The sequence below is a fragment of the Pteropus medius genome, unplaced genomic scaffold (assembly GCF_902729225.1).
Source record: "Pteropus medius unplaced genomic scaffold, Ma_sr-lr_union100, whole genome shotgun sequence".
In the NCBI taxonomy this organism is placed as follows: domain Eukaryota; kingdom Metazoa; phylum Chordata; class Mammalia; order Chiroptera; family Pteropodidae; genus Pteropus; species Pteropus medius.
In genome coordinates this window covers 7058860-7071924 of record NW_024344253.1, presented here as the reverse complement: position 1 = coordinate 7071924, position 13065 = coordinate 7058860, and the positions used below count along the sequence as shown (strand labels likewise).

At 33.5% G+C, this 13065-nt stretch overlaps 1 protein-coding gene and 1 pseudogene across 3 annotated transcripts in view; one reads left to right on the top strand and one right to left on the bottom strand.

The window, feature by feature from the left end:
* RABEP1 (rabaptin, RAB GTPase binding effector protein 1) overlaps nt 1-13065 on the bottom strand; it is a 92591-nt gene that overhangs the window by 60896 nt on the left and 18630 nt on the right. For 2 of the 3 annotated variants that reach the window (XM_039869675.1, XM_039869674.1), the window contains exon 2: nt 6593-6721. The exons of the other annotated variant lie outside the window; for it this stretch is intronic. In XM_039869675.1, coding sequence (XP_039725609.1) covers nt 6593-6721 — 129 coding nt within the window. The remainder of the gene's footprint in view (nt 1-6592; nt 6722-13065) is intronic. 3 annotated transcript variants of the gene reach the window in all.
* On the top strand, nt 1352-1470 carry LOC120607995 (uncharacterized; annotated as a pseudogene).

Here is a 13065-nt window from a genome sequence, read left to right as displayed (position 1 = left end):
TTAGTACTCATGGTCATGGTATACTACTTTTAAATAATCTACTGAAGTCAATTTTATTTAGAATTTTAAAACTATGCTCATAAATAAGTTTAGTTTATTGGTATGCTAATATTAGTGCTTCTTGTCTAGATATCAAAGTTATATTAACCCCACAAAATGAACTGGGTGGTTTTTTATTTCTGACATAGTTTACAAAAGATAGGAACAATTGTTCTTTGAAGTTTTAACAAAATTTGCCTATAAAATCTATGCTTGTGTTATCTTTTGTAAGTCATGTTTACTGATTCAGTTTCTCTTATGGTTATGGTTTATTCGGGTTTTCTATTTGAGCTAATTTTGTTAATTTATATTTCCTAGAAAAACTAAATTTCCAAATTTTTTGGCATAGACATACACAGTATTCTTGTGCTTTTATACTGTATGAATACTATCTATGTCTTTTCCTCATTATTAGGTTTTTCCAAAAGATGTGCTTTTGATTTTTGAGCTTAACTGTTACTTTGTTTTCCACTTCATTAATTTCTCTTATTTTCTTTCTTCTTTTCTTGGGTTGACTCTTTTTCTAGTTTCTGGAGTTGAACACTTAGATCATTTATTTTCAATCTCTTATGTCTTTCAATAAATTAATTTTAATAAATGCATTTAAAATTATAAACTTACTCTCAAAGTATTGTTTTAGCTGCATTCCACAAGTATCTTCATTGTATTCTAAGAATTCTGCAATCTCCATTGTGATTTCTTTAACTTATGAGCAACAGGAATGCATTCTTAGTTCCCATTGTTGTTTAAAATCTTGCTAACTGTATTAGGTAAGAAAACATGTTGAGTAGCTTAATTTTAAAATATGCTCAGTCTTCTTTTGAGATATAGACAATTTTTCGAGTGTTCCTTATGAATACACAGTAGTACCCCTTATCTACAGGGAATACATTCCAAGACTCCCAGTGGATGCCTGAAACCACAAACAGTACCAAAACCTATATATATTGTTTTATCCTACACATACCTTTTCACCTTTTAAAGGTAGTACACTTTACGGCTTTTTCTTTGGCATATCTGAAATACTGGCATCACTACTCTTGCGTTTTGGGACCGTTACTAAACAAGGGTTACTTGAAAACAAAAGCACTGTGATACTTTGACAGTTGATCTAGTATCCAAGACGGCGAATAAGTAACTAATAGGCAAGTAAAAGATGTGGCACGGATACACTGGACAAAGGGACAATTCACATCCTAGGATGGATAGAGCAGGACAGTGCAAGATTTCATCATGTTACACAAGAGAGCATCCAATTTAAAACATGAATTTTTTATTTCTAGAATTTTCCATTTAATATTTTCAGATCTCAGTCTATGGCCATGCCACCCTGAACAAGCCCAATCCCATCTGATCTCGGAAGCTAAGCAGGGTCGAGCCTGGTTAGTACCTGGATGGGAGACCACCTAGGAAGACCAGGTGTTGTAGGCATAAAAAATAAAAATAAAAATAAAAAAATAAGAGATTGTAAGCTGACGAGGTCCTTGCAATCTGTGAGGTCAACCAAGGGTTACCTCACCTAAAATAAATAAATAGATAGATAGATAGATAGATAGATAGATAGATAGATGATAGATATTTTCGGATCTCAGCTGACTGCAGGTAACTGAAACTACAGAAAGCAAAACTGTGGATATGGGGGAACTACAGTAAAAGAAATGCATATTTTAAAAAAAAATCAAAAAAATGCACATTTTCAGTTTTTTGCATATAGAATTTCTCAGAGATCAAGTTTTTTAAAATTCTGTTGCTCAAAGCTGTATCTTTACCTATTGCTTGATCTCACAATTGATATAATGTTAAACATCTCCTATTTGTGTATTTATTAATTTCTCCTTATATTTCCATTACCTTCTGGTTTACATAATGTGTCATGCTATTTTGTTAAGATAGCATGATTTTTTTGTTAAGATAGATGATTTCTTTCATTATAATAGCTTTCTATTTTCCATCAATGCTTTTTGCCTTTAAGCCCCAATCTTGTTATTACTGCCTTATTTGTTTTACTTTCTTCTATTAAAAGAATTAAGTGAACCAAGAAGATTTTGTTTTTATATAGTCAGATTTATCAGTTTCTGTGGTTGGTATTGTTCCTTATAGCCTATATATTCCATGTTTACTTTTCTTCGTGAAAATGTTACTTTTACTAGTTTCTTTGGTCATTTATGTGGGTGATAAATGCTCTAAGTTTTTTTACACCTGAAATATCTATTTCGCTCTTACTCTTGAATAACTTAGCTGCATATAAAGTTTTAGGTTAACAATTACTTTTTCTCTTCACTTTGAAAATCTTATTTCATTGTCTCCTAGCATCTATTTTGCTTACGTGGTATCTCCTGTCAGCATAATTGTTTATTCTCTCTGGTAGCTTTCCATATTTCCTTTTCATTCTCGTTCTACAGTTTAATATGTATCAAAGTATGAATTTACTATTATTTACCCTGCTTGGTACTAAGTACCTATGTTGAACCTCAACTTTTTTCTTAATGTTTGAGAAACCTCAGTTATTATTTCCTCAAATATTCTCCATTATTCCCTTCATTCTCTTCTCCTGGAACTCTTTTTAGATGTGTGTTGAAGATTCAATTCATCCTCTATGTCAACTGCTCTTTAGTATTTCACTGTCTCACTGGGAGAGAGAATTCCAAATTTAATAAATTTCCAAATTTATTAAAATCTCTGTACCCTGTCTACCATCTATTTATCTTCAATTTATTGTATTTCCAACATTTCTAATGATTTTTAATTTTTTAAACATACTCTAGTTTTATTTTCACATCTAAGTGCAAGCTTATGGCATCTGAACCACAAATATCTACCTAAATCTAACTGGTAACTACTGAAACTCTGGTTAGTTAGCATGAGAGCTTTATTTATGTTATGACCATGTACAAAATCTTTCTGAATACCACTAGAAAATTTTATCTTCTGGTGATTAACATGAGCTCTATTTCTACTATTTTCCTTCATATTGAGAACTCTATGGCCTTTTGTTGGCTGCCTCATGTACTAAGCTCTTACTCATTGCCCAAGACTGAGGATTTCCAAAACACAAACACTGTTGCAGTATCAAAACTTCGTACTAAAGTTGGGTAAAGGGAAAAGCTAAATTAAATGTTTTTTTGAAAATTAAATATTTTTTTCAAGTTTAACATGAAAGTAACAAAACTTTCAGAAATAGTTATAACATTTCCAGTTGAAGTCAGTTGGGATAAGAATGAGTAATAAGGTAAGAAGAGACAATAAGAGGAGTCAAAAAATAACCTTTTTTATTAGCATTCCTCATTACTGTTTGCACTTATAGTTCAGGTAATCTCCAAATAAGCACCAAAGCAAAAGCTGTTCCTATTGGGGAAAATACCAATGTTTGGACTTCTAGAATTACCTTGACCTGGTTTGATGAAAGATAAAACAAAGACTACTGAACACATCAAAGCAATGGTTTACACTGTTATCACCTGTGATAATCACAAAGGGTTTATACTTCGCTGTATATGTAATGATACAAGTTGCTGCTTTAGAGAACATCTTCAAATTTGATTTTTATATTATGATATTGGCAAATAGCCAAGACAGAAACTAAATCAACATCTACTTCTTACACACTATGCATTTTCTTTAAAAATGACACCAAAAACTCTCAAAAAGTTTCACATTATTCCTTTTGAAATTTTGTAAAAAGTTACCTCAACTGTTCTTTATGGCAGGGTCCCTAACCCCCTGGCCACAGACCAGTACTGGTCCGTGGCCTGTTAGGAACTGGGCTGCAGAGCAGGAGGTGAGCAGCAGGAGAGCAAGCAAAGTTTCATCTGTATTTGCAGCCACTCCCCAGCACTAGCATCATCGCCTCAGCTCCACCTCAGATCATCAGGCATTAGATTCTCATAGGAGCACCGGTCCCTAGTGCCAAAAAAGTTGGGGATCGCTGTTTATTGTCAACTTAAGTTCATTGAGAATTTCAAAAAGTAAAGATAAATAGTACACATACATACAGATTTTTTAGGTCTAATGTGTTCAAAGCAATTTTAACATAGCAAGTGTGTTTTTTTAGCGAACCCACATTACGAACTGTTTAGATCAGAAATTATATATATGCGTGTGTGTATATATATATATATATACACATATATATATATATACACACACACACACACACACACACACACACATATATGTAACTAACTGATTATGTATTTCAGAAATGAGAGGTTCTTGGTCATTTTCATTTCTTCAAAATTTTATAGAAGAGTCAATTTTATGATATCAAGGAAGACAAAACAAGGGAAACCCTAACAGTTTTATTTAGGGACAGAAAAAAATAGAAAGCAAATGAACAAACCTTGGACAAGATTAATTTGAGTTTACTGAATAAGCGAAGACTGAAAGAAAAAGCTGTAGAAGAGATAATCAAGCTACAGAATCACTGGGGTGAGAGGTGAAGGGAAAGAGAGATGTCACTAGCCAAGATCATAGTGAGTCTGAATTGGTTATCAGAAAATACTGCCATGACCTTATATATACACATTAAAGGTATAACAGGTCACTTGACAAGAACATACCATCGCACAGAGTTTAAAGTGGTATCTCATCAGTTCAATGTTAAAACAAATGTTAAAAAGAAAAGGTTAACAAATTCACTTGAACATAATAAAGAATTAGACAGAACTTATTTCTCACAACACAACATATATTCAAACAATCATAACACTGTACAAAATGTATTATCTATCCCAGTAGACTACACTTTCTGGAAGATAAAAACCGTATCTCATTCATCCCAGCCTCCACAGTGTCTTGCAGAGTGCCACCATGCCTAGAAAGGAACACAAGCTTTCCCATCTCCTTGTCAGTCTATAAAGGAATAAAATGAAGCAGGAAACAGCCCTCCTACAAGCCATGAGAAAACAACCTTATGTTCTAAGAAGCTCTTCATGTGATTTTTATCCATGTTAAAATTTGAGAGCCACTGGTCTAGAGGGCTGTGAAAATCATATCCATATTTTCCTAGGTCAATACCTAAAATGTAATCCCTTTCCCTTATCCTTGAGATTAGGTTCCTTATGATATGCTCTCATGTTATTTGCCTTTTTTTTTTTCAAACAACTCATACAATTACTTAATATCTGTTTTCCTCATTAGAATTCAAGTTCTATGAGTTAAAGAACCACATGACTCTTTTACTTCTGTATACCTAGCACCTAGACACAATGTCTAACTCATAGTAGGTATTAAATAAATATTAATAAATAACTGAATATTTGTTAAATTCCATGAACTATCAGTTTTAATATAACATGGCAAAGGCTATTATTAGATACTAAGAGTCCTGATTTGCCTGGGACTATCTCTCAGGTGTTAAGAGCACTGAAAGTCCTGTATCCCAGGACTATATAGCCTACTTACTATATTAAATATTATCATTAAAAGAAAGGTTAAAAGAAAAAATCTGAATAATGCATTTTTTTATTTGTTTTTATTAGTTTCAAGTATACGGTACGTTAGATATTTATATAATTTATAAAATGATCCCCATAATTGTTCTTTCTCTCCTCTGGCTCTCCACCTAGACATTACATTAATGCTAATTGCAGTGTTCACTTGTGCAGCACATATACTAATGCTAACTGCATTCCCAATGCCATGCTTTCCATCCCCATGACCATCTATCAACTATTAATTTGTACTTCTTTAACCCTTCACCCCCTTCTCCCAGCACCCCAACCAACCTCCCCTCTGGCCGTCACCAGATTGTCCTCTACAGATGTATATTTTTGATTAGTTTGTTCTTTTTGTTCCTTAGTTTTCGCATATAAGTGAAATTACATGGTATTTATCTTTCTCTGTCTGACCTATTTCACTCAGCATAAAAACCTCTAGGTCCATCCATGTTGTTGCAAATGGTAGGATTTCTTTTTTTTTTTTTAACTGGCTGAGTAATAGTCCATTGCATATATGAACCATAACTTCTTTATCTAACCATCTGTTGATGGGCCATTTAGGTTGCTTCCGTATCTTGGCTATTGTAAACTGTGCTGCCATAAACATACGGGTACATAGATTTTTACGAATTATTGTTTTGGTTTTCTTTGGATAAATATCCAGAAGTGCAACTGCTAGGTCAAAGAGGAAATACAGATGGCCAATAGACATATGAAAAGATGCTCAAGGTCACTAAGCATCAGAGAAATGCAAATTAAAACCACAATGAAATTATTACCTCACGCCTTTCAGAATGGCTATATAAATCAAAGAACAAGTATTGGCGAGGATATAGAGAAAAGAGAACGCTCATACACTGTTGGTAGGATTGCAAACTGGTACAGCCACATGGAAAACTGGAGATTTCTCAAAAAATTAAAAATGGATATAGCTTTTGACCCATCAATTTGTTTTCTAAGTCCATTCTTAATCCTAATCACTAAATAGGCTTTTATTAGACAATGTAAGTACAAATAAAATCAAGGTTTATCTAATGATGACATTGTACTACCAAGAAACTTAACATTTTAAGGCTGTTTTAGTATGGGGGCTAGGGGAAGACTTATAAACTTACCCTCTTTAGCCAAATATAACTCTTTAAATTTTGCTCTCTTTTGATTAAATTCTTGCTCAAGCTGCTGCTGTGCACGTAAAAATTCTGCATTGATTTTTTCCAATTCTGCTACCCGCTGCTGAAGAGAAACTGGAAAAAAAAGATAATAGTTAACAAGTAATAACTTTTATTTATGAATTAAGTTACATGAATAAATTAGTATTCCAGTTGCACATTTCTATAATGAAACAACTAGTCAAGCTTCTTTCAAAGATCCAATATATTCAAAGAAAGTCTAATTTTTCTTAAAAAAAAAAAGACTCGAATATTAGACTCGATATTCATACGCACTGTGAATGAATCATGTAAACTGAAACAATATATATATACTGAGAATCACAAATGGCAAATGTCCCAAAAGAGAGTTTCTGAAGTCCTTTTGTATAACTGACAGAATGTCAATCCACTTCTGAAATTATTAAGTATTGGATTATTTGGGCTATTTACCCCACAAATGAACCCACTGCCAACCTTGCTAGCTTGTTTCTCTCAAGTGTTATGAGCAAAATCTAACGAGTTCCCTGATTAGGATAACTATACTCTTCCAATTTCAAAATGACTCATTACCATAACACTGAAATCATACTCAAAAACTCTTTCATATAGAAAGGATACTGTACATTCTGTATGAACTCTCAATTACTGGGAAATTATCTGGCTTTTAGATTAACGTTGACTACAGTGTGGCAGGGATTAGGACACATTTTTACTTTAAGGGCTCTACAATTTGGCCACAGTTGATTAAATAAATGCCTACCCTGATCAAACCCAGAGGGTTCTGGTTCAAACAAGGGGTGGGAAATCCAGGAATCTAACCCTTGACCTCCTCCTTTGCCCCAACAGCAGTCCAGCCACAAGGCTGACTCTAATCCCTCCAGGGGATCCCTATCAGTACTAATGTTGCTGCCTAATTGCCTAGGTCTCTACTACAAGCCACCCCAAAAAACGATGATTTGCCTATAATTTTAACCATAATCTGAGAATATCTCTGAAAGCTCTCCCCTCCCCCCAACCCATTACTCAATTTAACTGAGAGCTGATTTTATGGTACATAGAAAAAAGAGTGAAAAAAGGCACCAATGATTTATCTATCAGTATTAGAATCATGACTCATTAATTTCTCCATGTGCTATTCAAAGTTCTCTACAACTCCTTTGATAATAAACAATGAACTAAAACCAATATTTGTTCATTTCCATGTCATGTTCAGATTAGCCTCACTACAGATCTAACAGTATTGATACAATCCATGGCAGAAAGAGGAAATGACTGCTGCTTTGAGTTCCACGTCATTAACGGTAAGGAGTTATTTTGAGGAGCAAGTACTAGGGTCTTTAGGTCAAAGCAAAAAATGACATCTGGTCATTTGAACATTAGATAATCTTTAGAGAAAGAGAGGGGTGGAGAATCCATTAGAAGGGGTAAATGTGAAGTTATGTCATATTTACCACTTGAAATAATGAAGGAAACTTGTTCTCTGTGTTATTTCTCTTATTTTTATTGTCCAGCCCCAAATAGTAAACATTTTAAACAAATTAAACAAGTTTTCCACTTAACACTTTAATTTTACTGGCAGCTATAGACTACTGCATGAGGTAGAGAAGGGCTACAGGGAATCAAAAAGGGAAAAGCAAGACCCTTCTGTTCTTACCTTTCCCCAACAACTATATTACCACCCACTCTTACTTCAACAAATACACACACACACACACACACACACACACACACACCTTTCAACATTATATTTACATTTAGGAACTGAGGCTAATGAATCAATAAAAACTAAAATGCAGCCTTTAAAATTACAGCCAAGGTTAAGTGTTTTTCCCCTACTTCCAAACTTGTCTTAGCTCTGACCCACAGTTTAGACACCGCCCACACCCACAGGTCTAGCTCTCCAGGCTTCAAGACACTTCTCAATTCCAAGAATCAACCTTGGAGGATATACCAAGTAACTTCCTTATTCTTGTTTTTTTAATAAAAAAATTTTTCAAATCCACTTCAAGTACTTCTAATATACTGCAATTCTACAATACAGAAAAAGGCCTAAATAACTGCTTTTTATAATGCCTCTACTGCTACATCTAAAAAATCAATTCACCTTGCTTAAAACAGCAGAAAAGTTTACAAAAAGGCATGTCCCAGTGCATTAGCAACCAATTACAAATCAAACTGAAAATAACTCTCATCACACAAAATGCTGTATTATTTTTCTAACATGGTGACAAGTACTTCACAATAATTAGCTAATAGTTTATGTAAAAAGTACTTCTTAGCCTGGCATACAAAAAAATTATAAACGTGAGCTGTAATATTAAATTAGTGATATTTATTTAATGAATAAAGAAAAAAGGCAAAGTAATCAAATGACTTCGTACATAGCCACGAAAGGCCACTCCCAACCTCATGATTCTGACTTAGTCTCATGCTTACACTTTCAGCACATACCCTTCCCCAGTACCATGTTTCTTCGAAGCATCATGGACAAATTAGTGTTAATATTAATTTTCAACAATATTAAGCCTTCTGTAACTTAGCAGCTGAGAGTTATTAGTATTCCCTCTTTGTTAACCACTCCACATATTCTTTATATTGTCACCTTTATTTGAGTAATAAAAAAAAAGGAGTAAACTATCTTGTGCTATGGCTACTTTTAATGCTTTTCCAAACAGAAAAAAATATATCGCTTACTCAAAATATCTGAATTAAGCAAAAACCCAGAAAGAAGCAAAAAAGGAATATGGTAAATAAATGAAAGATTCGATAATTCTTAGATGTATCCCCTTCCCTGATTTTGATATGAATGGGAGAACATATAACTTTAAAATATTTTTAAGCCCCAAACGGTATCCTACTACTACATTCCTCTAACATGGTACAAAATATGAGATATAAGCAATAGGAAAAAGGGGAAAAAAACACATTTGGTCAAATATTACTACAATCAGAACCTCTTTGTTTAAGGATGTTGACGATCCAAGAAAACACCTATTTCAAGCAAAAAAACAAACAACAAAAAAAAAAACCACAAAAGAACATAACTCCAGTGGAACAAAAGAATCTGAGCAGTTCCTGAAACCCAGAACTCTTAACTTGTGTATCACTGAATTTTAAAATGGCATTATTAAGTATAGTAGGTACATCCACTCAATGGAATAAAATCAAGCCAGGAAAATTACATTAAAACGAACAAGGTAAAAGTTATATGCAATACAATTTGAGCTATTCAAAAAATATATAAGAAAAAGACTGGAAAGAATATTCCAAATTATATGAGTGGCTACCTCTCTGAATCAAAGGATAATTAAAAGATTAAATTACAATTTGCAATGACATGGATGGACTTAGAGGTTATTATGCTGAGTGAAATAAGTCAGACAGAGAAAGATAAATACCATATGATTTCACTTATATGCGGAATCTAAGGAACAAAAAACTAATCAAAAAGAGACTCACAAATATAGAGGACAATCTGGTGATGGCCAGAGGGGAGGAGAGCTGAGGGGCTGGGAGAATGGGGCGAAGGGTTAAAGAAGTACAACTTAGTAGTTGATAGATGGTCATGGGGATGGGGAGCACAGCGTAGGGAATGCAGTTAGCATTAATGTAATGTCTAGGTGGAGAGCCAGAGGAGAGAAAGAGCAATTAGGGGGATTGTTTTATAAACTATATAAATGTCGAACTAATGTACTGTATACTTGAAACTAATAACGAAATAAATTTTTTTCTTATTAAATTACAGCAGTCTGGGGGATGACATTCAGCTGGCCATTTGAGGCCACAGACTTTCCATCCTAGAACTATGGCCCAGTTTGTAACCTTGCAGAGAAGACCCTGGCACTGGTAAACACTGCTGTGACTTACTTGAAGCCTCGACTGGCCACATTTTGGCACTATGATGCCAAGGTTGAGCTGGTTCCTCTAAGATCCCTACAGCTATTCAGAGCTTGAAAAAAATAGTCAATAGCACTCGAACCTGTAGCTTTAAACAGCCCACAGTTAAAGAAGCTCTGCTGAATGGTTTCGTGGCCACCAAGGTGTGGATGTGGTTTTATGTTGGCGAGATCATAGCCAAGCGTGGCATCACTACAATCTTTAATATCTGTTTCTTTTTGGTCTATTATTTGAATGTTCTTCAATCACGTGTAATCAGACTGGCATTTAAATAAAATATGTCAAAATCAATGTTTCCTACATAAAACACTGCATGGAAGGTCACTATTTCTTTTGATATTAAGTTGCATTGATTGTCTTTTGCTTTAATAATGTTAACATAGCTCTAAATGCCTGTTTTTGCTTAGCCTGAAATTGGAAAGAATATGTGAATATACTAACCTGTTACATATAATTTATGAAGATAACATTTTAATTTGAAGGTTGGAAATATTTTATTTCCAGAAAATTGGGGGAAAAGCCTTGAGAAAACTAGAACTTGCTAGAGAAACAGTAATAAATACCATGTACCAAAGTTAAATCACGTAAGTAGTATAAAGAATAAAATTTGGATGATTTCCCTTTGCTAAAATCAGAGAAAGACCTTTTGATAACACTTATGTCTGTAAATGTTGGGCTACTTGGTGGTGTTCTAAGTATATATCTTCGCAACACCTTTAATGCCAGGACAGAGTGAATAAGAGCCGTGATCTACATTTTTAATCTAATTTTTAAATTTATATTATTAATCTATCTGGTTTTGTGATTTCTAGAACGTATCTTTGAAAAATAAAATACCTTATGGATAAACAAGGTTATAACTCAGTATCATCCATGGGTCTAAAAAGTATCTTATGTCCTGAAATAAATAGAAGTGATTGGCTATCAGTAAAATAAGTAAATAAATAAAAACAACACCAATAAATTACATTGATTAGATTTAAATTAAAACTTAAAGTGCTTTTAATTATAATGATTATAATTTTATCTTATTGTTCCATCTCAATCTTTCTGCTCATAAAAAATTGCACATAATTTACTTTGGTGGTCTTAAAATATCTTAAAATAACCAAATAATGCTTTTTTAAAACAACACATTTTCCCAGGTCAAGTAATTTACTGAAATAGATTAATTTTCTTGAAAACATAATCTCTTCTGTTTCAGAAATGGCCTACCAGATAGCCCCCTTTTGGTATCTAAAAACTCATTGTGTCCAGCTTCTTTTAAGAATTACTAAAAATGATTATTATTTGCCATAAATCTACCCACTGAACTGTGATTTGTTTAGGCTAACATTTAAATAAATCCATAATTACGTAGCAGGCCTCACAGAAGGGGAGAAGAGAAAGAGTGGGTGGGGCTCGCAGGGATAACTGATCTACAGACTATTACAAAGAGCAGTCCACATGCAGGTTATTAGATTAACATTACCAATCACTTTACAATATTAAAACAAATAGATATGGCATTTGGGAATCACTTTTGCCATAACACAAAGACAATCATAATTCTTTAGTACAACATAAACGTATCATTTCACTTTACATAATCCCAAAACATCTCTCTCTGATTTTAGCAACTTTAAGAAGCTGCATCCTCTCACCTTATCCATTTACTGAGATAAAACCAGTTCTAAAATAAGGTAACATCCGGTTAAGAAGTTCACACAGAACAACTTCTTAGCCTTTCCTCTCTGTGAATCAAAGTGAAAACTCTTATTTTCTTTTACTTTTTTTTTTTTTTTTTTTTTGCAACTCTCTTAAAGCAAATGGATGTCATAATGCTTCGGATAAAAGAGAATACTTTTAAGGCAATGGGTTTTATTAAACAACAACAAAAACAAACAATCCGATTAAAAAATGGGCAGAACTGAACAGATATTTCTCCACAGAGGACACATAAACATATGAAAAGATGCTCAAGGTCCCTAAGCATCAGAGAAATTCAAATTAAAACCACAATGAGATATCACCTCACACCTGTCAGAATAGCTATCATCAATAAATCAAAGAATAGTAAGTGTTAGCAAGAATGTGGAGAGAAGGGAACTCTCAGACACTGTTGGTGGTACAGTCTGGAGGTTTCTCAAAAAATTAAAAATGGATATACCTTTTGACCCAGCAACCACACTTCTGGGTATTTATCCAAAGAAAACCAAAACAATAATTCATAAAGATCTACACACCCCATGTTCATAGCAGCACAATTCATAATAGCCAAGATATGAAAGCAATCCCCACAAATGCCAATATCAACTTCAGACAATTTGGACTAAAGTTATGGTTAACAACAATGCTGAATCTTCTCAATCAATAACATAAAATAATAAATCCCTATAACTTACCATGATAATATCTTCATGATGGGGACCTACAAAGGATACTAATGATGATGAAAATAAAAGTCAGTCAAAATAAAAAAAAGCGATATACCAGTTATATATATAATCAAGCTCGACAACATGACTCAGCTTAATCCCAAAAAAACAGACTCACATCTA